At 42.4% G+C, this 26,116-nt stretch overlaps 1 protein-coding gene across 3 annotated transcripts in view; it reads right to left on the bottom strand.

The window, feature by feature from the left end:
- Positions 1–25,732, bottom strand: part of rhbdd1 (rhomboid domain containing 1) — a 65,515-nt gene extending 39,783 nt beyond the window's left edge. For 2 of the 3 annotated variants that reach the window (XM_080185882.1, XM_080185883.1), the window contains exons 1-4: positions 25,633–25,732; positions 15,350–15,889; positions 13,254–13,386; positions 8,525–8,613 (exon numbers count right to left, since the gene is read on the bottom strand). In XM_080185882.1, the coding sequence (XP_080042008.1) occupies positions 8,525–8,613; positions 13,254–13,386; positions 15,350–15,782 (655 nt within the window). In that variant the 5' untranslated portion in view covers positions 15,783–15,889; positions 25,633–25,732. The remainder of the gene's footprint in view (positions 1–8,524; positions 8,614–13,253; positions 13,387–15,349; positions 15,890–25,632) is intronic. The other variant, XM_080185881.1, reaches the window with a different exon arrangement.
- Positions 25,733–26,116: the final 384 nt, after the last annotated feature.

Below are 26,116 nucleotides of genomic sequence, written 5' to 3'. Positions count from 1 at the left end.
TGCCAGCTTGTGCGGTCACTATCTTTATTCTGCACAGTTCAGGATCTGTTCTGTGTGGGGATGCGAATTAGACTCCTGCACATCTTTTGCGCCATAGCCCATAAACATCTGCTGAGTCCCCTGCATTCACTTCTAAGGTACTGCTAAATAAAACATCCATTTGAGAGGTGAAAGATTGAGGCTGACTATTAATGTCAGCATATTATGTTGTGGCAGAAAAGGTGGCCTGAGTTATATGTTGCAACCTATGGTAAGGAATTAACCCGCAAGACGCACAAATAGGCCTTTGCAGTCTTGAAACATCCCACCAAAAACGCCAAGGAAATTAGCAGAAGTGCTTTTGTTGGCTCCATCAAAAGACTGCTCAAATGGAAAGTTTTTCATTATTACTAGGTTCAGTACAGGATTGGGTAAAGAAAGTAGATTTCTGCTTTAAATCCACACAAGATCACCAGAAACGGTCATTAATTCTGATGCTGATTCATGGCACAAATTGAGGATTCTAGGATAGCCTAATTGGGGCAGATCATCTACCCACATCTCCAAAACCTTCAATGTGGGAGAGTCGGGTTAGAGTCTTTGGAATTCTCCAATTTGAAACCTCGTGTTGCTACTGCGGAGGTATATCCTACTCCCCGAACACTTTGCAGGAGTACAGCAAACATGGGAGATGCAGGCCTGGATTTCTGCACAAGTGAAGGTCATATTTTTAATGAAAAAATATCTATAAAGAAACCGTGCCAGTACTTCCCAAACCACCCCCATGTTGTCCGCTGAAGTCAACTGCTCGGCTTACCCGAGATTAGGAGTCTGTAACCTACAGGTCTGGAGTTGTATGTGGCTCACTAAGGGATTCGTGTAGGATTCCTGCCTTTCAATCAAACCCATTTGTATGGAAATCAAATGCACTTGCGAGAATGTATCATTAATAAACTTTTTTTGTAAAACCTTTAAAATATTAAAATATTTCTTTGTCCAGTTTTCCATTATTATTGATATTTGGTGAACAGCTTTGAGGTTAAAAGGAGATGCTTTTGACGACATTTATAAAACGGCTCCTGGCATTTTCAATGTTACCAACCTCTGCCCTAGATAAACATCCTCCAAACATCAAAGGCACTTTTCTTCTGACTCCATGTCTTGAGCCTTCAACCTCATTAAATGGGATGTTAAATCTGTGGTAAGACTGAAACTAAAGATAAAGCTCTTCACAACAGATCATTTCCTTGTCAAAAGATTTTTTTATTCCAACACTACATGGTTGAGGTATTTCTATGCAAACTACTGCCTACCAAGAAAATACTTGAAACCATGCAAAACCTTTTGGAGATATCTCACACGTTTGTCAGCACATACTTACTAAATGATGATTCATGGACATATCAAAACTGGAATACCAATGAGGGAAAGCATGCCCTTTGAAGAAGAAAATGCTACAGTAATGTTTGAAGAATTCAAAAAGACACTTGTACTCATACCTCACAGGCCTTCGAGGCTCATACTCTTAGATTACTCAGTGCCAATATTACTGTACCAAGCATTTAGGATAAAAACTGCCAGATCACATAGAAGGACTGAGTGTTTTCTTCCCAGCTAAACTAAGAGTGAAAATTCCCATTTTATCATTGTTGCTCTTTAAAGCGATTGTCAATGCATTTAACTATGATGTCCTCCCAAAATGGGTGGACTCTGAACAGTGGCTCCCAAAGTGCACCCCTGTAACAATGGGCAGAATTATTGCACTTGGAGACTAAATGCCATGTCATGGGTGGGATCATGGAATGCTTCCTACTGTGGCAGCCAGCAGGAAAACACACCAAATCTTCCAGGCCCGATCTCATTAATCATGCACCAGGTGTTTCACATTCTATTCAGTGTTAAGGCAGGTCTGGATGGTGCCTAGTCCGCCACTGTATCCAGGTCCCACATTGAAAAAGAGTCCAACATCACTGACCTGCTATTGAACAAAAAAAAAGGACCTCCCGAAAATGATAATGGATTTCCAGGAGCACTCGAGGCCAGAAGACAGATCTCCAGGAACATTCTGAGGCTGGAAGTTGAACCCCCCATCTGTAACGTCAACTTAAAAATGCTCCCCAGACTCACTGCTGTGGTGTTGCAGAGTTGCGGGTAGCCTCCATCCAGAACTCTGGAGGCAGCCCTAGGCATTGTTCAGATGAGACCCAGCATCTTTATGCAACGTTATTCCAAATGTGTTTCACACCAGTGTGTTTTCCCAAAGCATGGCGGAAAATCTGACATGGGGGTGTCAGGCCTTCATTTGCATCCCATTAACATAACAGGAGGTTCATGCCAGGCTTTGGCAGGTTTTCCAACCCACCAAGGAGGGCACCAGCTGAAGATCAAGCTGTAAATTCACACTGGTGTGAAACAATCATTCTCCTCCGTATCCACCATTGAACCTGCTGGTAGATGCTTGGGAGAATTCTGCCCAGTCTCTCTGGTGGGTGAAAGAGAGGGTAAAACACAAGGGGAAAACAGAAGGAAGACAATAAAGGCAAGCCACAGGTTTGTACAAAGAAATGGTAGTATGGGTTGGTCCCACACATTAAGCAACAAAACATTCATCCCTGAAGCCCTGACTACCATGGTTTTCAGCGATGGAACTGCATTTACTTCATAGTAGAGCAGGTAACAGTTTCATTGGAGCAGCTCGTCCAAGGCACACTGAATTTAGACTTCTGCAGTGAGAAGTGCCAGTAAAATGTTGTATTGCCTGCTCAATATTTCCAGCACTCTCTTCTTTTATCAATCACTTTTGGATTTAATTCTTGGAATCAGTTTGACTTAATCAAAATTTTTTGTATGATTAATAACAGAAATTAGGCTGGATTTGCGCAGGTTGATAAAATATTCCCAGGAGTATCGAATTGGTGGGAACTAAACTTGTGTGTGTATTGGAGTTATTCTAAAGAAAACAGTAACCTGCAGATGTCAAGTAGCTACGTAGAGTCAGACAGCTGTTAATACTGATTTGGCCAATAACTGTTTGCATTGGATGGAATCTGTGAATTGATTGCCTGTTAATAGTATACTTACCCAATCTCTAATCACATTAAAGTAGTTCAGTTGGAACACACTAAAATTTTAGTGGAGTCACACTTATCCTTTATATCTCTGGTTTGTCTGGTCTTAAATTGCTACTTTATGTAATTACCTGTTTTCTTAAAAGTACTGAAACACATCCTTACATGCAGCACTTTCACATTATGAGTATTATAATTTCGACAGGCGTCCACGATTCCTCATCCATTCTGCAAAGGAGTTCTTCAACCAAAAAAGTTGAAGAACCACAGGTATATGGTATTTCTTTACATGGAGATAAAAGATCAAAACCAGTGCTGACAATGAATGGAGATATCTTACAAAATAGGCAATCTGCATTGTCACAAATTAGTTCCCTCAATTTCAGATTTTTTCAGCAAGGCCTTGTGAAGAAGTAGAGGCTAACTGAATGCTGTTCAAAACTAAGGGCTGAATATTGCGTATGTTCCTACTGGGTAAGTATCCAGCAACTGGCATATTTAAATAAATATGCAATGATCAATTATGCTCAGTATCAAGTCTATTGATATTGATAGTACACTGCCTATGCCATAAAACATCTGACACAGACAGGAGCAGGCAGCCTGATTTTTTTCAATTAAAATGTTTGGGGGCGGGTGGATGTTGGTCTTCAGGTGCTGCCCCTTCCAATGGCACAGCACCTCTGCTGAGGTCAAAACCTCCTTCCTTCTCTGCTTCCTCCTTTAAACCCATTCACTAACCACCCCTCTCCCTACTCTGCAGTCTTGGAAGTGGCCACCGGTGCCTTCCCAGCACTGCGAGGACTGATGGAATTGCCAGCCAGTCCAGAGGGCAGGATCTCCTTCCCCATGTGAGGGGCGAAAGCCCTACTTGAGGCTGCTCTTAATCTGCCCCACAGGGCTTTTTGGCTGGGGGGGTGGGTTGGCATGGACTATGTTGGTTCCACCATGGCGATGTTTCTCGGTGCGCGAGTCTCCTCCCCATTTTATTCCATCATATATCTCAAAGAAAAAGAAATTTGGACATTCCTCACAACAGGATACATGAATCTCAAAGTTTGGTGTCAGCATTTTTAATTCATAAACCGAGGTGTTTTGTCCTTTTACGAAAAGAAAGACATGTACCAGCATGGAGAAAAAAGTTCCGGAATCAATTTCAAATAGTTCACAAAGGTTACTACAAGTTAAAATTAACTGTTGTTTATGCAGAAAAGAACAAAGAGAACTTTATTTCTTGGAAAATGTATTATCAAATAGAGAAAAATAATTCAGAACCTTCATGAAGGCTGTATCAGAGATGACCATAAGGCTCTTGTAAAACCTTACACAAAGTGAGAATTTTAAGAACTATTTCTCATACGTGTTGTGCTAGAAAATGGCAATAGTTTTAAACTATATTTACATGTGTTAGGAATAAGAAATGGCTTTAGGTTTAAGCTCAATTTATATTTCTGCAGTTAAGTGTCAAGGAAAATAGAGTTAGTTTCACTTTAAAAGATGCCTGCATTTTTAGTGAGGTTTGACAGCTCTAAAGCAAGCACAGGGATGCTGCCCAGTAACAGAGAGGCCACAGGGGAACAGAAAGCAGTTTTGGATCCACTGAAAGAATGTAACCCAGAAGTTAGCAGCTTCTCAAAATCTGCAGGAACGGGCATGAAAGAACACTATAAGAGCAGGCCTCAAACTAAAGAATACAAAGATCCCAAGTGAGGAAAATAGTGAGAAAGACAGAAGGATGTTCCAAAAACACCTTTCAACCAAAGGAATAAGGAACAGGAATGTGGAACAGGTCCTGTTCAGTGAAATTAAGAATGGGGAGCAGAAGATGACTCCAAAATGATAAAACAGCAGGAAACAGATGTAAAAGGAAATGGGCTTGCAAAAAGCCAAAGATCCAAGGTGACAAAAGGTTGGTTTCACATTACTGCAGGCCTGTAAAGCAATGGCATTCTGATGGCACAGTTGAGTATCTGAGAGATTGCATGGAAGGCGAAGCTTGAATACACATGATGATCTAGGAAGAAGAAAACCAAAAGGAGTTGAAACCCTGGAGCTGGATCTTCGGTGAAAGCATCTGGAAGAAAGTGTCGTTTGGGAGAAAATTCCAAGGCGTGTTCTTCGAGAGCAAAGATGGGAAACGGTCATGTGAAAAACAGAGTTCCACTGAGACACGTTGCTCACAGCATGATGTGCATCTGGAAGAAATTAATGAGAAATCCACAAAGTTGTTTTCGGGTGGCATCTGCCACTTGGATGCAGAGTGTGCAGTGTCAGACTATGGACCGCCTATTGGTTTACATGGACTGTGTGTGCTTAATGAGAACATTAGAATACAAGATAGATTTTGTGATCAAGAATAAGACAAAACCTTGTCCTATTTTCCTTGTTTTCAGCTGTGACCAAGGGTCACTGACTCGAAACACTGGCTCTCTCTCTCTCCATAGATGTTGTCAGATGAGATTTTTATAACATCTTCTGTTTTTGTATCTGTAAATGTACAGTTGAGTGAAGGAGTAGTGCATTATTGTTCATCTTTTCTTGTTTAATAAAAATGTTATTCTTTTGTTAGTTCATCAACTGCCTCCTGTAACACTGTCAAAGTATTGACCCTCCACACTTCCAAAAAAAAAGGATCTAATCAAGCTGAGAGCTGACCTCTCCAGTAGCAACATTAGCTGGGACTGTAACAGTTAGAAATTAGAGACATCCACTAGATATTTGTGTGGCATTTAATTTGGAATAGGTAGAGAATTAAGATTAGTGTTATAAAATTTGGTTTACTGGAAGTTGCTTAAGTTCTGTTTTACTAGGAATAAGGAATGAGATGAGAAGCAGTCCTTAATACGTTGTAAAAACACAATCAGCCAAGAATAGAATTATGTGTGACCCTTGAAGATGGAATGTAACAGGGCTGGGGTTTCTTTCCATGGTTAGAACAAAGAACTTTGACATGCCTTGGGGCATCTTACACTAAAGGAAGCCCTTCCTGACAAGACCTCATTGTCCCATAAGGAATCCTGGGTTCTGCCTTGAAAACAAAAAGGTAAAAAGGAAATTTTGGAAGATCTTCCCTGCAGGTGGTGAAAGGGAGAGCTCTTAAGAACAGATCTACACTGACTTCAGTCTAGCACTTTTGGTAGTCATAAAGAGATAAGAGGCTGAAGAGAGAAGTGAAGTTTATAAAGTTTATTTATTTATTAGTCACAAGTAAGGCTTACATTAACATTGCAATGAAGTTACTATGAAATTCCCCTGGTCACCACACTCTGGCACCTGTTCAGGTCAAATCAGCGAACCAGCACATCTTTCAGACTGTGGGAGGAAACTGGAGCACCCAGAGGAAAGCCACACAGACACGGGGAGAACATGCAAACTCCACACAGACAGTGATCCAAGCCGGGAATGAAACCTGGGTCCCTGGTGCTGTGAGGCAGCAGTGCTAACTTTTGTGCCACCATGCTGCCCTGTATGGAAAAGGAAAAGCTATTTGCATAAGTCAGCAGTCCTGTCCAACTTGGACAATTGTGTTACGAGTCCCGTTCATTTGTTTTTGCTATACAAGTACTGTATTATGTTCCTCTTAAACTCTAATTAAACACTACACACCCACTATATTGGTTGCAATCGATCCTGTATTTTAAAGATTAAAAGATAACACATGAACCCACTCTCCACTACCAAACAATGGATCTATCCCGTTTTCTGTAGAAGATAAGTAAATACAGAAAATCTGGATTGTTTTCTGTGAACAACGAACATAGAAAAATTTCAGAGCATGTCAATAGTTAGCTTGGCAGCACTTCAAACAAGCCAGTAACAGCTGACAGACATACACAGGTGCCGCCAAAAACACTCCGTGAGCAACCTGCCTATCTTACTGACCATGGAAAAAAGAAAATATTGCCGCCAAGAGAGAGTACAGAAGTCAGAATAGAATGGCGTTCAAATTTGACACTCCTAGCCAACACTCACGCTCGAGCATTTCACTCACCGGCTCATTTTAAAGACATAACATACAACTTGGTGGGGTGGTGGTTAGAAAACACGCAAGGAGACAACATAACCTGATACGTTTTGCAATTATTTATATTTAGTAAAAGTTCTTATTGTCCACGCAAAGAAAGAAAAATTACCTGAAATGTACACCAATTCTGTTTACCTAATATTGCTTAGTAAATAGTTTCAAACTAAAAGATGAATCTATGGTGACTAGTGGAGTGCCCCAGGGGTCAGTGCTGGGGCCTCAGCTTTTTACCATTTATATAGATGATCTGGAGGAGGGAACCGAGTGTAGGGTGTCGAAATTTGCTGATGACACCAAGATTGGGGGAACGGCAAATTGTGCGGAGGGTGTGGAGAGTCTGCAGAAGGATCTAGATAGGCTGGGCGAATGGGCCAGGAAATGGCAAATGGAATTTAATGTTGGCAAGTGTGAGGTGGTCCACTTTGGTAGGAATAATGGTAGGAAGGACTATTACTTACGTGGCGAAAAACTGCAGCGGGCGACGGTGCAGAGGGACCTCGGGGTCCTTGTGCATGAGTCGCAAAAACCCAGCTTGCAGGTGCAGCAGGTGGTCAGGAAGGCGAATGGGATGCTGGCCTTCATAGCGAGGGGGATTGAATATAAAAGTAGGGAGGTCTTGCTGCAGCTGTATAGGGCATTGGTGAGGCCACAGCTGGAGTACTGTGTGCAGTTTTGGGCGCCGCACCTGCGCAAAGATATTTTGGCCTTGGAGGGAGTGCAGAGGAAGTTTACTAGGCTGATACCGAAGTTGAGGGGGTTGAGCTATGAGGAGAGGCTGAATAAACTAGGCTTGTACTCGTTAGAGTTTAGAAGAATGAGGGGAGATCTCATTGAGACATACAAGATGATGAATGGGATGGATAGGATAGAGGTGGAGAGACTCTTCCCGCTCAAAAAAGACAGTAGGACTAGGGGGCACAGCCTCAAGATAAAGGGGGGGCAGTTTAGAACGGAGTTGAGGAGGAACTTCTTCACTCAAAGGGTGGTGAATCTCTGGAATTCTCTGCCCGTTGAAGTGGTGGAGGCTGCCTCACTAAATATTTTTAAGACGCGGGTTGATGGGTTTTTGATAAGAGAGGGGATTAAGGGTTATGGGGAGAGGGCGGGAAAGTGGAACTGAGCCACGACAGATCAGCCATGATCTTATTGAATGGCGGGGCAGGCTCGAAGGGCTAGATGGCCTACTCCTGCTCCTATTTCTTATGTTCTATTTCAGAAAAAAAATTTGCAAACAGCTTTGGTTACAATATTTATGAAACAAAATTTCTCCCTCATGTTTTTGTCTCATTCTCTAGCTGTCTGTCGGTAGCAGTCTGGGATTGTTAGTACAGTGCCATGTGGCCAGTTGAAAAGTGGAATATGCACTTCCGATGTCTAAATGATGAAAGGGTAGGGGGCCAACAGGGAATTGTATTTTGTGACTAACTAAAGCAACGAAGATGGTTGCACCAACCTGCACACATTTCCATCCAATTCTTCAAGGGTCCCTTGGTGTACAGTAACCCAACAAGAATGCCCGAAAGATGGCCAACAAATGATGAGCTAGAAAAAAAAATAACTCTGAGCAAATGCATGCTTAAAGTGACATTGAATGAACAGTATCTGCATAACAGTTATTCAGATAATTTCAATTAAGACCTAGATAGGTCAGCTTTTTCAAAAAATGTTAATGTTAAAATGCATAGAAAGGCACTGCCAAAAATTCCAATTTATCAAAAAGCAACCAAAGTGATTACATTCTCTCCTACAGGAATTCCTTGAATGAAATGTTACTACAAAGGCCTTTCTGAAATGAACTATAAAACAGCTGCAAAATCTCATCCTCACCAAATATACCACTTAGGAACAAAAGATATTTCATTGAATTATTGGTTTGTATATCTCTATGAAACAGGTCATGTCATTAACACAGACTACAACTAAACCACTGCATTGCCCTCCAATTATTTACCTTTTCATTAAGACAAATGTCATCTCTGCTCAAAATGCTGGAACCTTTTAAACCATGTAATTTGTAAGATTGCGAATATAGCTGGACACAAATGCAAAAATAACTGTAGGCCAAACATTCATCAGGTTCAGCAAGGGATTATTGAATGAAAACATGGCTTGTTTGTTAAATTCAGAACATAACATTATATGTTTGTAGCTCAGGTTTGGCTCCAATAACTACTGGCTCTCTTGTTGGGATTCAGACATAAATAAAATTACTTGAGCAAGGTATGAGAGCAATCAACACCAATGCAGCCATACCTAGCAAGAATCAATGGTTTGGAAAGAACAGGTAGGAAGAGAAGAGAAAAGAGAGACATTGGCTGGGATTTTCCACTCTGGGCCAAGTCCCTTGACAAGGGCAGATTAGTGCATTTAGCTCTGCGGAGCACAGTGGGGAATCACTTGATGTGATTATTATTAATTCTGCAACCAGGAGTTTCATGACCTTGTTAGCTGAGGGGCAGCCTCACCGTCATATCCCTGACAATTACTGCTTTTTTCCCCACTCTGAACTGTGGCCCAGGAAGAGACCTGAACACCCCCAAGCAGCATCAGCACCCAGAATCAGTGATTCATTCCTGGAAGTACCTGTTGAATGCAGTGAGGATGGATGGAACATCCTCTATCCCAGGGATGAAAGGAGGAGGCCCACCCAACTCCCTAACCCTCAGGGAGGCAGGTGCCAGGGTGGTGAGTGCCAACAATACACTGGAAGAGAGCCCTGCAATACAGGATATGGATGAATAACTTCATCCACAATGAAACAAGTCTCACAACACCAGGTTAAAGTCCAACAGGTTTATTTGGTAGCAAAAAGCACTAGCTTTCTGAACACTGCCCTTCATCAGGTACTTGGGAGTTTTGTTCACAAACAGGGCATATAAAGACACAAACTCAATTTACAGAATAATGATTGGAATGCGAATCTTTACAGCTAATCAAGTCTTAAAGCTACAGACAATGTGAGTGGAGAGAGTGTTAAGTACAGGTTGAAAAGATGTGTATTGTCTCCAGCGGGACAGTTAGTGAGATTTTGCAAGCTCAGGCAAGTTGTGGGGGTTACAGATAATGTGATATGAACCCAAGATCCCGGTTGAGGCCGTCCTCATGTGTGCGGAACTTGGCTATCAGTCTCTGCTCAGTGACTTTGTGTTGTCATGTGTCATGAAGGCTGCCATGGAGAATGCTCACCCAAAAGATCAGAGGTCGAATGCCCATGACCGCTGAAGTATTCCCCAACAGGGAGAGAACACTCTTGCCTGGTGATTGTCGAATGGTGTTCACTCATCTGTTGTTGTAGCGTCTGCATGGTCTCTCCAACGTACCATGTCTCAGGACATCCTTTCCTGCAGTGTATCAGGTAGACAATGTTGGCCGAGTTGCAAGAGCATGTACCGTGTGCCTGGTGGATGGTGTTCTCGTGTGAGATGATGGCATCTGTGTCGATGATCCAGCATGTCTTGCAGATGTTGCTGTGGCAGGGTTGTGTGGTGTTGTGGTCAGTGTTCTGCTGAAGGCTGGGTAGTTTGCTGCAGACAATGTCTGTTTGAGGTTGTGCGGTTGTTTAAATGCAAGAAGTGGGTGTGTGGGGATGGCCTTGGCGAGATGTTCATCTTCATCAATGACATGTTGAAGGCTCCGGAGAAGATGTCATAGCTTCTCCGCTCTGGGGAAGTACTAGACAACGAAGGGTACTCCGTCCGCTGTGTCCCGTGTTTATCTTCTGAGGAGGTCGGTGCGGTTTTTCGTTATGATGCGTCGGAACTGTTGACTGATGAGTCGAGTACCATATTATCCACACTGCCAGAGTAATTGAACCCTCTACTGCTCAAACTTACCAGTGGGAACTGCGACATGGGCCTGAATGGCCAGGACACTATCTGTGCCTAATATGTATAAAGGGCTCCTCATGTGATGTGTTGATGCCTCCTAGTCATACCACAGTGTATGTATGCTGCAGGTAGAGAGGTGACTGCAAGTCATTGACTGTACCAAATATTACTCTGTGTGTGTGTGTGTGTGTTGGGGCGGGGGGGGGGGGGGGGGGGGTGCGGCGGAGGGCAGCCTGGAGTAGGGGCACCAGCAGGCACAGCTGATGCTTTGCTTCCTTCTACCTTACCCTATCTGTCCGGGTTTATTGTTCTGCTGGGCACTACCAAAGAACCCTAGTAAACAAGCTGCAGTGTTTCTTTCACATGGCATATTGTAGCCAGTGGATTGATGCTGTCGACTGGCAGCATGTCAATGTCACTTCCATCACAAATGTTCTCAAAACATCCTCTTTCCTTGTGCAGGGCAACAAGTGCAAGAGAGGAGAGGGGGACAGGAGGAATCATGGCTCAACTCTGACAGCACGTACCATACAAAGCGCAGGCTAGAAGAGTTGGCAGGGGAGGATTGGGACTGAGCGTGTGGAGATGACGAGTTAGACACCCGTTTTCCATCCAGTAAAAAACAACACTTAAAGTTTCTGCTTAGAAACCCAAACAGCCCAGACACATTCCTGCAGCAGGAGGAAGCAGGGATAGCCAAACTCACTGGCATTCGGAGCACTGCTGAGGAAGAGGCCCCTGCAAAGTCCGAATCAGATCACAAGTTGCTGTGACTAGTCTTTAACAGGATCTATGACACACATTAAGAGGCAGGGCAGCATCAGACAGAGATATTGGGGCACTCAACAGACTGGCATGTGAGGTGGAGGGATCAGTCTGCCTGCTGTCTGGGGAAGTAGCACCAACACGTGCATCACTGAGATCTCCGTGGGGAGGTGGTGGATGCAGTTTCCGCTGGAGATGCACATAGACCTGCATTCTATCACAGTATCCATGGACAAAGTTTTTCAATGGTTATAAGAGATAGGAACTGGACACTTTGATCTCCATCTAGGTGCTTCTTCTCCAGGAGTCAGGAAGGGGCACTCGTACCCAAAGGATAGAGGAGCAGCCAACAGACCTCCACTCTTGCAGGTGTACAACCCTTGAAAATTCCCTTTCTCTGTGACTGCATCAGCTTCGGCCCATGACAGCAGAAAGCACAGCTGCACCAGAGCAGGAAACCCAAGTAGCCCTTCGTCACAGCTCATGGATGCCGATAAGAATAAGAGGGAAGGCTGCCTCCCCCACTGCTGCTAATGTCAGGGTAAAACCTAGACATAGTGGCAGGCAAAGAAAAGTTAAGAAGTTCTGATTTCACAGGTGGTTGCACAGGTGCACTTTCATTGTTCAATGATAATACACTTTAGTTAATAGATTGCACTTCCACGATGTTTGATGTTGTTTCATTGTAATTCTTAGTTGTTAAGCCTGTGCCCACCACCATTGCTCACCTTTCTGGGTCTATGTCCCCCAGAATCAAGCAGAGGGGCAAAGATCTTTGAGCCCTCAGGAGCTATGTGCAAGAAGTCTCCCACATATACTGGCCCTTTGCCCTTCACGTGCTCATTGGTTCAAACACCTTCACATTGTAAAGATTACATGTTGGGGCTCCCTTCAGTTGTCCAGTTGAGCTGAATTGCAGCTTCATCCATGCAATGACTCAGCCAGCATCCCAATTTCTCCCCCTCCAGGTTCTGAGCAGCCAGGCTGAGTACGCTTCAAGACTCCTCAAACAACTCTTATTCTTCTTCCCTAATCATTGATGGTCCTGGTGTCACCATGAACTTTCCCACAGTCACCCTTGAACACACCTCCCCCAAGCCACTCTGTCCCGTACATGTGCCCTCCCTTACATGTCTGTTAGGATCCAGTAGCAGCAGAAAACAGGATTCCACTGTGCAGTGTCAGACAGGTCAGCATCAATTTAATGTAATGTAATGAAATTTTTAAAAACATCCAGGTGAAAGCAGCATTTGTGTATCTTCTGCTCCCCAAGGTCGTCAACCGTTATTTTCCCTCAGATCTCTTTTGCTTTTAACGTTTAATGAATTCTGTACGAGCCCTTTTTCCTATTCCAGTATTAAATGAATCCTGAAAAAAAATACTATTTGTTGTACCCTGGAATTATAATTACACCAACAAGTTAGGACTTCACTATAATTGAGAAAAATTGACATTAAAAAGTCAGCAATCTGATTTTTTAAAAATAATTCAATAACTGTTTGTTTTCAGATAAGAACTGGAATAATCCTTCTGGGAGTTATTGCAACATCTATTAAAAGTAATTTACTGTGTCACAGATTGTGTACTTACCCTGGAGCAATCAAATGAATTGCTACCAACTCAGCCCAACACGCATACTGTTTCTGCACTGGGAATCCAAACACATAGCTGAGGCCTCCAGGGTTGTCATAATTATTCACAACTTTCAGGGCAAACAAAACACCTGACACAGAAAGTGAAAGAGAGTGAACATACACCAAATCAGACACAATACTTCCTTTCGTGTCCACATATTGTGTGGTTACTCCATGGATTCTGCAAGTACATCAGTCATTTTAAACAAACAGTTACCCAAACTCCAGATCCTACTCCACATACAATTTTCAAGAAGTCTGGCCAGGCCTAGTATTGCTCTGTCTGCATCTTGCCGCAGGTACATGAGAGCAGCCCAAGAATGACTCATTTTCTGATTGCACCGTCTCCTGGTTGATGGCCCCCACTTAGTGCCTCTGGGCAGCCAAGTTCGAATGGAGGAAGAATTGCATGGTGATTTTGTAGGCACAAGCTCTCAAACCTGAATCATCTTGTTTCCATTACACTGACGCACCCTACTGTGTAAAACAAAGCTGTTTCTTACAGGAACTTCAAAGCAGCACCTCTCTCCCTTTCCAAATCCCATAAATGATCGAGTGGCAATTTAAGCATCAATTGCCTTTCCCTGCGGGAGGTGGATCGTTTCTATCAGATACATCTCCCAATAACATAATGAAAGACAGGGAACTATTGTGCGGAGGTTCAAGATTCTAATTCATCTCCTGTCATTTTAGTGCAAGTGATTTTGTGCAACAGTTGTGCTACAGCAGATGTAAATCTTTTACAGAAACAAAATCTTGGAAAATTTCCTTACATGAGGGACTGAGATTCAAAATACTGAATATTCTCCTGTCAGAACAGAGTTGGAATCTGGAGCAGCCTGAAGAGGATGAAAGTCTTTTTTCTGTGTTGGCTGTAAAAGTCTTATCTGGAATCAGTACAGCCAGTATCAACAAATTCCCTAATGAATGCAGAACCACAGTAGAAAACTGTAAATGATTAGATGAATTGGCAAACCTACTCAGAGGGACTGGGGTGGCTGGTATGGGAAGCTGAAAAATTCACAAGAGGAATAAGCCATTCAGCAAGCCTATTCCACCATTCAATAGATCATGGTTGATCTGTGACCCAACCCTTTACCCATTTTAATTGTCCCCATATCTCACAAGAAAACACTGAAAACAGTTCAAGGAAGCGCCCAGAATTCTACTGCACTTTGTGCAATGAAGTCCTGATTTGACTCCTCAGTTTCCAAGTTGTAATTTTGATTGTGTCCCCTTGCTCAGAATCCTTCGTAATGAATAATAAGACCATAAGACATAGGAGCAGAATTAAGCCACTTAGCCCATCGCGTCTTCTCTGCCATTCAATCATGGCTGATCTTTTTCCCATCCCCATTCTCCTGCCTTTTCCCCATAATCCCTGATCCCCTTATTAATCAAGAACCTATCCATCTCTATCTTAAAGACATTCAATGACCTGCCTTCACAGCCTTCTGCAGCAAAGAGGCCACCACTCTCTGGAGCAATATCCCCTATTTGCCATCATAATGATTTCCTCACAAGATATTCCCCTAGTGTCAACACTGGCGAGTAGTTTTAACTTGTTAGGGTCGCACGATGGCACAGTGGTTAGCACTGCTGCCTCACAGCGGCAGGGACTCAGGTTCAATTCTAGCCTCGAGTAACTGTCTGCATGGAGTTTGCACTTTCTCCCCGTGTCTGCATGGGTTTCCTCCGAGTGCTCTGGTTTCCTCCCACAGTTCAAAGATGTGTAGGTTAGGTTGATTGGCCATGCTAAATTGACCCTAGTGTCAGGGGGATTATCAGGATAAACGTATGGGGTTATGGGAAGAGGGCCTGGGTTAGGTTGCGGTTGGTACAGTTTTGATGGGCCAAATAGCCTCCTTCTGTACTGTAGGGATTCTAAATTACTAAATGTAACAAATGCAGTTAAGTTAAATTGAGAATTTGGCATTTCTATTTCAAAAGGAGTAGGATAGGTTTGACTCTGTATAAAATAGGTCAGTGGCAAAAACATTGCTACACTCATCCTGGCGAGTGTAGAATTCAGCAAGAAGTGAACTTCCTTACCTGAGAAACCAACTGCACATTGGTATTTATAAGAGTGGTCCTTCATCAGTTCTGCAAGCAATATCTCCACCACTAAGTAGACGACTCCAGTCAGTGCAGAGAACACAGTCAAAATGTAGACAAACCACTTGGTGCCTAGCCTGCGCTCCAATTTGATCCCTTTGTATAGCATAGACACCATATTGAAGTACAAGTGCCAGTCATCAGCGTGGTGAAATGTTGAATAAAAAAGACGCGACCAATCTCGTTCATTCCAGGTTTTATCCACACTGGTGCAAACATCCATCAACGGCTTAACTGGTTTCAAGAACAAATAGATATTCAGCCCCATCGTTATCAGCGTAGCCGGTGGAATATTATCAAATCCCACTTGAACTAACTGGCTTAGCAGTAGAAGTAGCCCCAAATTTAAACCTCGCTGTCGGGATTGCATGACTACTACTGTCAGTGGGTAAACAGTATGAACAGTGATGACAGTTCTTGGAGGTTAGTTAATACTGAATTCAGCAATGATGTTAGCTGCAGAATTGTCACTTCCACCTGAAATTACAACAACAGTTGGGGGTTATGTAACATACATTTTCATTTTTGCTTTTTGATAAAAAATTAATGAATGCAAGAAATTTCATTTTAACAGCATGTTGGTAAAAAGCAAATACTACACTGTTCAATCGTTATGGTGTCATCACCTACCCAGCTCACCCTTACTACCTTTTAAATGGCAACATTTTCTTTGCTCTTGGCTAATTAAGTTTATCTTTGTATAACATTAAATTACTTTTTTAATCAAAATAAATATTCACTTAAATTGTGTAGCGAGTTCATTGTTTCAAATAAAAGAAAATAAATTGCACAAGATTTTATATAGTAAGGAGCAGTTACAATTGGGCAGTTTCAAAGAGTTGGAAGGAATGGCTGGAGACTTTTAAGAAACAAGTAGAATGAACTAATCAGATATGCAGGCAATGCTGGCATCATAACACTGCTGTGTTTTCAACGGGGGAGGTGGTTCACCATTGGACAGCAACGGGATCTTCCAATCCCACTGACGTCAAAGCTCCTTCGCGTTGTTTGCTGGCCACGTCATCAGGGAACCCACTGAAGGGAGGGCGGGGGTCAGTGGGAAGGGCTGGAACATTCAGCCCACTGTGCAATTAAACTGTTCACATCATGACTATTGCCTGGCAACTTAAAATATATGCACTCAACTGTCTGTCAAGGTAACGACTGTCCTCTTCGTCAGATGTCAGTAAAAAAAATTACCTTTAACTTTGAGAGTTAGAAGGAATGGTCTACCTACAGTAACTGTAAAAGAAGACAAGGCATAGTGTTAACGTTACTGGATTGGTAATCCAGAAGCCCAGGCTAATATTCTGGGGAAAAGGGTTCAGAATTCACCATGACAGTTGGTAGAATTTAAATTCAACTAATACTCTGGATTTGGAAAGCTCACTCAGTAATGGTGACCAGAGAACTCTTGCCACCAAAAACAAACAATTTAGTCCCACTATGTCTTTATAAAGCCAACATGTGATTACAGACCCACAGTAATGTGCTTGACTCTGAATGGTCTTCTGAAATGGTGCGGCAAGCCACTCGGTTCAAGGGCAATTAGGGATGGACAAAACAGTGCTGGTCTTGCCAGTGACGCCCACATCTCATGAAAGAATCCATTTTAAATAAATGAATAGGTTCACCACTGTCCAGGCACTTACTACCCACTTTTAGTGAAACTAGAAGAAGGACTCCTTCAGTCATTCTGCAACAGAAAATTGGTCAGAATGCTACACATACGAGACCAAAGCTTCAAATCTAGTGGGTCCTATATTTATTTTTTAAATTAGCTGATGCAGAAAAATAACAGCGTTCAAGGTATTTCTTTATATTAAAAGCTAGAAATAGGATTGGTCACACCACTGAACTCGTACAAGATATTAGTTTTCGGAGTATGGAAGGCAAAGCAACCTTTTAGTGACCATGTTAGGACGATATAAGCCATCTTATTAATAAGAAGATTATAGAAATAAATTAAATAGCCCCAGAGATATATGTGTGCAACAGGAGAAAAGTAGAAGTTTATACAACATCTGAAGCAAATATTAAGTAATAAGTGCAGCATATTTCATATGAAAAATGAACACCAATTCTCAACAGGCTTAAGAGCACGTCAATTCTTCCACTCTTAACATATTTACTGTGGATTCCAGCCATATTCAGTCAGCAATGACAAAGCATGGGCTGCTTAGCTCTTGTGCTTTATGCATTTATTTTTCATTGTGGTTCTTAATACCAATTCAAGGCACTCTGCACATTTTTATAGGTAATTGAAGAAACGAAACTTTAGGGTAAAAAAAAATCAGTCACCAAGGAAACTGCAGCTCTGAAGATTGAGAGTAGAAATAGCCTTTGATGCAAAATCATTTAAAACTAAACTAATTCAAGCACTTAAAAGATCAAAAATCCCTGATGAAGGCTACAATCACCAAGGACATGGAGAATTTGATGTTTCCACCCATTCTGTCATCATGAACCTTTATACAAAAGAGAGAAGCAGAATGGAAGTCTCATCTTGCTCCTTTCTTTTTTTAAAGAGAGATCTAAAATAACACTCTTACGTTGAGCCAGGGAAGTATGTACAAATCTTAAAATATAACATTGATACATGTTTGGCTGGATTTTCATTCTGTGAAGCAGACGTGCTGGTAATTTTATGCCACAGGTCAGCATATCCATCTGCCATCATGCTCCCACCTCAAACCCATTTCCAGTGAGGCTGCTTCTGTGGAATGGGGTGCTAGTGCTCACAACTTCAAACATTCCTGTGGGGCCTCCCAGCTGTGGAACCTCTCTGCTGTCCTTAATTGGTTGGGGCTCTTGGATGCAGCCTGTTCATAGGCTGCTTCCTCCAAAATCTCCCTCAAGGCCCTGCTGTGGCATTTCTGGGTTCCTGAACATATTTCAGCCTGACAGCAGAATTGTGACCCAGGAGCAACAATTCTTCCCATTGTCTCTTCCTGTACAGGAAGATTAAAAATCCAGACACACACCAAAAACTCTTAGTGGAAATGCTGAGAAATTTCTTTCAGAATGGTCAGTGCAGCTTTGCTTCTGTGTGATGAGCAACCAAGATGATCTGCCATTAATTCAGATATTCTATTGCACATTAGGTATCTAGACAACCACAAAGGGGTACTCTAGATAATTATAAAAATAAGAAAGAAAATTGCACTTCAGGGTAATACAAGGGGTAAAGTGTCTGAGCCCTAGTTGGTGTGGACAACAAAACAGTTGTGATGCAAGGCAATCCTAGTGCTTTGTGCTTAACTACTGATGCCGCAACTGTTGTTGGCTAATGATCTAAAATTACATTATCAGGAACTAGCTAATTGCTTAACCTCTCTGCTAGTGGATGCAACAGCCCTTCTGAAATAAATAGATTAACATCTGTGTAAATAGTAGGAACTAGAATTTCAGATTTCCTTAAGCATTGTACACCACTATCCCCTAATGTAATTTCAGGACAAGTGTTTTAAATGCATACTTTTTCTGAAAAAAAAGTCTAAAATGCGTTCTTTCCCCAATTACTGCCAGGGTACTTTATTCGGTTATTGATTAGTCTCTGAGCTGTGTGCTTATATGCTAGCCTGTAAATCATTCCAAGTTATTCAATATCCCATTCTGAAGTTAATGCCTTTGAGATCTGTAACACCAAAGTATTGCAAAAACATAATCCTGCTTCCATGCTGCCCTATGTTCAGATAGTCACAAACAAGACAGAGTAGAATTGCTCCAATGATTCAGACAAAGCTCTGAGATAATGCAACAATAACTTCTTCAGGATTCCAGCCATGAACTGACAGAAGTTCTTTTGTTAAAAAGCCATTAGTAAAGGATTGGATTATGACAAGAATACATTTGGATATTGTTACAGTAAAGGATAAACAGATGTTTTAAAATGAGGAATGTTAGATCATTATTTGAACAAAGCTCCCTTTTGAGGAAAAAAAACATGACAGGCAACCTGTTTGCAGTTCATGGAATGCAATTCCTCCTTAAAATGGATGTTTTGAGAAGCTGTCTGAAGTTATCCCTGTTTTGGTCAGCATGCCTTGATTAAATAACAGACCAAAGACACTGGGTGAATTGTTCATTTTCTGCAAAAGACTTCCCAAGCCCTGCTGCCACCCCCAAATGTACAAATGTTAAGAATACCCTTCAGGCAAACTAGCTGTGTTGACTGAGCCTGCCACGTGCCTACATATTTGTTAACCGACTCAAAAATAAATTGAAGTTGTAGGGGAAAAAAAGAGTTCCATGAATAATTGTACTCGTTTTGAGTGCTGTGCACAAGTGATTTGTGTTAGCATTTAAACCATTTCAGAAATGTGCTTTGTGCACGTTCACCCCAGTCTTGGATATCTGAAATAGTCGCCCAGTGTGTCTACTTTTGCCTGCAAGATATTGTACATTTTCCAAGATAATCGTTTCTCTTCCGCAGGTTGGTTTTAGATAAGCTGCTTGAAACTTTTGTTTCCAGATGTTGTGAGAATTAACTTGCACAGGTTTTACAATTTAAAAAAAACTGGAATATCATTCTAACATTTTGAAATGGAATTTCTTTAAAATGTTGGGCCCAAAATTCTTGAAGATTCTGGGTCCAGGGCAGAACGTTTGCTGCACAGTGACCTTGCTCCAAATCAAAGGAACCTGATGTCCACGATACAGTGTTAGTGAGCCTCCACCCAGCTTCCATATTAGCAAAAAATGGGACATTTCAGGGCGTTCTCTTAACATTACATTCCAAAACAGAGAATGCCTAAAAAGGCTTGACTAGAATATTCATCAGTCTTCTCGGCCATAAATAAGAATGATGGTCAGAAGGTTAAAGTATAAATGACTAAAGCAGCAGAATCCTAGGAAGAGATGTAAGGCAACGCCCATGAAGGAGACAAGAGGCAGAACCTGCCACATAACATGTCACAATCAAATGTGGCGTCGAGACTCAAGATCAAATGCCTCACAATAGCAACTAGTCATGTGAATTCCTGTAAACAAGTGATATTACTGAAGATCAGTCTCATTGTAACCCAGTCACTATGAAATATAAATATACATAAGCTATCTAAAACTACTGCAAAGAAAAATCAGAAGCCGTAACATCATAGAAAATTAACACGTACTTTCTAACAGTGTCAAACGGGCAAGAATAATCCATTCCAATTTGTTTGGTTAGCCAGGTTTCTGATCACAGAAATGCCCATCACCAAGTTTAGAATAGTTCCCAAACTAGACTACTGAAAAATTCACACTAGTGTAGTAAGCGCTTGGTGAATATGAAGTACATTCTCTTCATAATAGCCCACATGCCCACCCAGAGCTGACCCCCGCAAATTTGTTGCCCAAACCAATTCTGGAGAGCTTAGTTGCATATCAGCAAACATCAAGGACAAAGTAAATTCACCCATCACTGAAAGATAGAGGACATGGATAAGGTGTTGGTTTGCCAATGCAACTTTTGTTAGTCTCCTTCTGAGTGGTAGGGACTGCAGATTTAGAAGGTGCTGTTGAAGGAGCTGCAATATACCTTGAATATGGTACACACTGCTGCATTTGTGCACCAGTGGTGACTGGGGAGCTGATCTGTGCTGGATATTGTCATGCTTCGAGCGTTGGTGAAGCTAGTCACCCTGGCAACTAGGGAGTATTCCATCACAGTCCTGAGCTTTGCCTTAACAATGTTAAAAAGTTTTAAATATGAAAAGTAATTTATCTCCGATTCAAGGCGGAGATAGGGAGTTTCTTCTCTCATAACACAGAAAACACAAGAAATAGTAGCAGGAGTAAGTCATCAGACCTTTCAAGACTGCCCTGTCATTCAATACGATCATAGCTGATCTATACCGGCCTCAACACACTTCCCCATGGATCAAGGGATAGAGGGCCATAAAATATTTATCCATCTCCACTTTAAATACTTCTAATGGTCCAGTCTCCAACACCCTTTGGGGCAGAGAATTCCAAAGATTCACCAACCTCTGTGAGAAGCAATTTCCACACACCTCAGTTTTAAATGACTGGTCCTTTATCTTGTAACTACGTCCCCTTGTTCGAGACTTTCAAGTGAAAGCACTAGTGAAAACATTGCACCGTCTACTCTGTCAAGCCCCCTCAGGATCTTATATGTTTGAATAAGGTACACATCTTATATGTTCTTATATAAGGATCTCATATGTTTGAATAAGGACCACAGTACACCTGGTACTGTGAGGCAATAGTGCTAACCACTGTGCCACCGTGCTGCTATGTGTTTTTAAAAGGCTCTGAGCCCTGGAACATGGGATGTGTTTTCATCCCTGACTGATAGACCACTGGGAAAGCAATACACACAATCTCCATAACTTGCCAATAATTCTGAATCTATATATTTAAAATATATGCAACATATATGTACTTCTCCAGTTTCAGCACCATACTGCCTTTACAATGCGAAAACTACGCAAACTTGTTTGTGCAACATATTGCAACTGATCGGAGAAGAAAGAATTGTTTTAAAGCAGTTGAACCAATGATTCAATACTCACATTTCTGGGGGGGAAATCCCACCATGGATATTTTTATTGCAAGAAAAGGACAGCTATACCTTATAATGGTCTGACTTACAATTCTATTCTTCTTGTTTTCAAATCCCTTAACAGCCTCCCCTCAACTTATCTCTGTAATCTTCTCTCAGCCCTACTACTCCCCCACCCCCCTAGATCTTGGCATTCTTCTCATTTTGATCTTTTGCATATCTGGAACTGTTTTCACTCCACTGTTGGAAGCTGTACCTTCCACTGCCCAAAACTTAAACTTTGGTTATTCTCTCTATACGTCTCCTTTAATATTCCTTAAAATTTACTTCCAGCTTTTGGTCACTGTCTGAACAATATTGTGTCTCATGTGACATTTTGTTTGTTAACACTCTAGCGAAGCCACTTTGGGACATTCTGCCTCATTAAAAAGGTGCTATATAAATTAATGTTGTTGTTACTCAGAATCTACCCATTTTTTCTGCAGAATTTATGCTCCCCGTCTAATGAAAGTATGGCTTTGAATTTTTTTACATCATGATTAAAGAGCACACCGGCACCCTCCCACTTTGGGAGGAATGCCTCAGCTGTTTTCATTCCATTCTTCCCGCATAGTTACTCTCACTTTTACTGTTCAAATCTTTTGCCATTTCCTTTTCATTCATTAAATTTATTCCCAAGGTTAAGTAGTAGTAAAGAGGAAAGTTGATGCAACAACAAAAAAAATGCACACTTCCTGAACTTTTGCTTTTCTTCAAAATTGTTTATGCTGTCGGCATTTCAGATACTTAATGCTCATCTGCCGATTAACAGTACAGCTTATTTGCTGAGCTCTTCCCCAATGCCACTTTTAAACACAAGGTAGTGGGATTGTTGCATTAATTAAGTAACCACGGCCCTATATTCTCTGATGTTGAGCAGAATGAGAGTCATTCTCAATGAAATGTGCGTGATTCTGAAAGAGTTCGAAAGGGTAGATAGTCACTGAGATATTGGCTGGGGAAATCAAGAATTCAGGAGCACAGTCTCAGTATGAGAGGTTAAACATTTAGGACTGAGATGAGGAGCAAGTTCTCCACTTCTTTGGAATTCTCTACCCCACGTGGTTGTGGATGAACTATCGCTGAATATATTCAAGGCTAGATATAGTGGAGTTTGGCCTCTCAGGGAATCAAGAGCTATGGGCAGTAGGCAGGAAATTACAGTGGTGGCAAAGATCACCCACAATCCTACTGAACGGCAGGGCAGCATCAATAGGCTGTACGGGCTACCCCTGCACCTATTCTTTATGCTTCAAAACCACAGAATTGTTAATGGTGCTGGAGGTGGCCATTTGGCCAATAAGCCTTCATCAGCTCTCCAAATGAGTGTTATGACTCAATGCCATTCTCCAGCCTTTTTCCCATATCACTGCATATTGTTTCTATTTAAATAATCATCTAATGCCTTTTTGAACACCCCAATCATAAATTCCAGGCAGTGCATTCCAGGCCCAAATCACTCATTATAAGAAAAACGTTCTCACATCGCATTTTCTTCTTCTGCAAATCATTTTAAACGTGCTGTTTCGTTCACGATCCTTTTACGAGCAGGTACAGTTTTGCCCCATCAACTCTGTCCAGCTCCCTCATGACTTTGAGATCTCAATCAAGTCTCCACTTAGCCTTCTCTTCAAGAACAGTCCCAATCTACTCTCATACTGAAGCTTCTCATCCCTGTAACCATTCTTGTGAATGGCAGTCTTCCAATGCATTCACGTCCTTCCTGTAGTGCGGTGCCCAGAACTGTACACAATGTTCCAGCTGAGGGCTAACTATTGTCTTGTATAATTTCAGCATAACCTCCTTGCTCTTGTTCTCTACGACCTTTTAATAAAGTCCAGAATACTGTGATGTATTAACTACTGTCACCACCTGTCCTGCCATCTTCAACGATCAACGCACACATAGACCTGGATCTTTTCACTCCTGCACCTCCTTATTTCATATTGTCTCTCCATGTTCTTCCCACCAAAATGCATCACCCACACTTCTCCACAATGAACATAATTCGCCACCTAACCGCCCACTCCATCAACTTGTCTACATCATTTTGAAATTCTACACGGAGCCCTCATCATAGTTTACAATACTTCCAAGTTTTGTATCATCCACAAACTTTGAAATTGTCTCCTACATACCAAGATCTAGATCATGACTATATATCAGGAAAAACAAGGCCCCATTATTGACCCCTGGAATCATTATTACAAACCTTCCTCTAGGGTGAAAATTATCCATTGACCATTACCCTTGCCTTCCTATTATTCAGCCAATTTTATGTTAATAGCAATCTCTAAGCACTGGGGTAGATCCTGAGAGAACAGTTGGAACTGCAGCACATTAAAACAAAAATTTTATGCCACAAGTTTTAATGAGGAAATTTGAGAAGCTACAGACAAACATCCAAAGGTGTGCAATTGGCCATGCTAAATTGCCCCTCAGATGAAGATGAAATACTGCAGATGCTGGAATCTGAAACAAAACATAAAATGCCTGAAAATCTCTGACAGCATAGATCATAGAGTCCAACAGTGCATAAAGAGGCCATTTAACCCATTGAGTCTGCACCAACCACAATCCCACCCAGGCCCTACCCCACAACCCTATGCATTTACCCTAGCTAGTCTCCCTGACACTAAGGGGCAATTTACCACAGCCAATCCACCTAACCAAACATCTTTAGGCTGTGGGAGGAAACCAGAGCATCCAGAAGAAACCCACACAGACATGGGGAGAACGTGCAAACTCCTCATAGACAGTGACCCAAGGCCAGAATTGAACCTGGGTCCCTGATGCTGTGAGGCAGCAGCACTGACTACTGTGTCGCCCACAGCATTTGTGGGGATAAAGTAATTGGGTCACCCAGACTCAAAATATTAACACTCCTCTCTTGCCACAGGTGCTGTTAGACCTGCTGAAATTTTCCAGCATTTTCTAAATAGCTGCTTAGTGTCCCAAGATGTATAGGTTGGCGGGATAAATATATGAACGGTTACAGGATAGGGCCTGGGTAGGATGCGCTGAAGGTTGGGGTGCAGACTCAATGAGCTGAATGGCCTCCTTCTGCACTGTAGGGATTCTATGAAACCAGTTTGCATCCAGTGGGAATGGGGCAGCACGGTGGTTAACACTAGTGCTTTCACAGCACCAGAGGCCTAGGTCCGATTCCTGGCTTGGGTCACTGTCTATGCGTAGTCTGTACATTCTCCCCACGTCTGCTTGGGTTCCCTCCAGGTGCTCCAGTTTCCTTCAATACTCCAAAAGGCGTGCTGGTTAGGGGCACTGTCTGTGCCAAATTCTCCCTCAGTGTACCTGAACAGGAGCCGGACTGTTGGGACTGGGGGATTTTCGCAGTAACTTCATTGCAGCGTTAATGTAAGCCTACTTATCAGTAACAAATTAATTTTGATGAAGGGCGCCCACGACTTTTTCCCTTTTTCAATGTTTGGTGAAGATGCGTCGAAGTTAAGTCGCGATTTGAAACCGAAACCAGGGGCGGTTCAGTGGACAGCTCGCAAATGCCATTCGCACCGTGAGTGGGTGTGATTGCAGCGAGCGGGTGTGATTACGGCGGGAGGATATAATTGCGGCGAGCGCGTGTGATTGTGACCAGCTGTCTCCCACCTGCCCACCGGCGCACTCGGCCGTTACCGTTTCAAAATACCATACTCACTGTGACGTCAGAAGAAGCCCAACCGTCAGGAGACCTGTGCCTGCTTAATGATCATCCCCCTCTCGCCCTGCGACCGAGACGAAAGGTTCCGCCTGGGACTGAGCTCGAGCTGACGCGCGGGGGGTGCCTTTATTTCCCATCCCCGTCCTGTCAGATGGAGACACGTCAGGAACAAGGACCAACGGATAAACAAACCTCTGGAGGTGCGTGGAGACGTTGCATCAGATGGAGTCACTGAGGGGCTGGGCGTGGGCTGAAATGGTTTCAAGCTCCAATTCAGCAATTGCATCATTTATATATCGAGTGCAAGGGGTAAAGCAAGAGCAGGGAGAATGCTCAGTAGGTCAGGCAGCACCGGTAGCAGAGAGAAAACAGTATTAACGTTTGTCTTTATCGATACGAGAGAGAAGAATGTGTTCGATATTACCCCGTGTCTGCGTGGCTTTCCTCCCACAGTCCAAAGATATGCAGAGTTTGTTAGTGT

Source organism: Carcharhinus amblyrhynchos, chromosome 3, assembly GCF_965287045.1.
Source record: "Carcharhinus amblyrhynchos chromosome 3, sCarAmb.v2.hapA, whole genome shotgun sequence".
Taxonomy (NCBI): domain Eukaryota; kingdom Metazoa; phylum Chordata; class Chondrichthyes; order Carcharhiniformes; family Carcharhinidae; genus Carcharhinus; species Carcharhinus amblyrhynchos.
The sequence above is the reverse complement of the archived record's forward strand: the minus strand, read 5'-3'. Positions and strand labels throughout refer to the sequence as shown.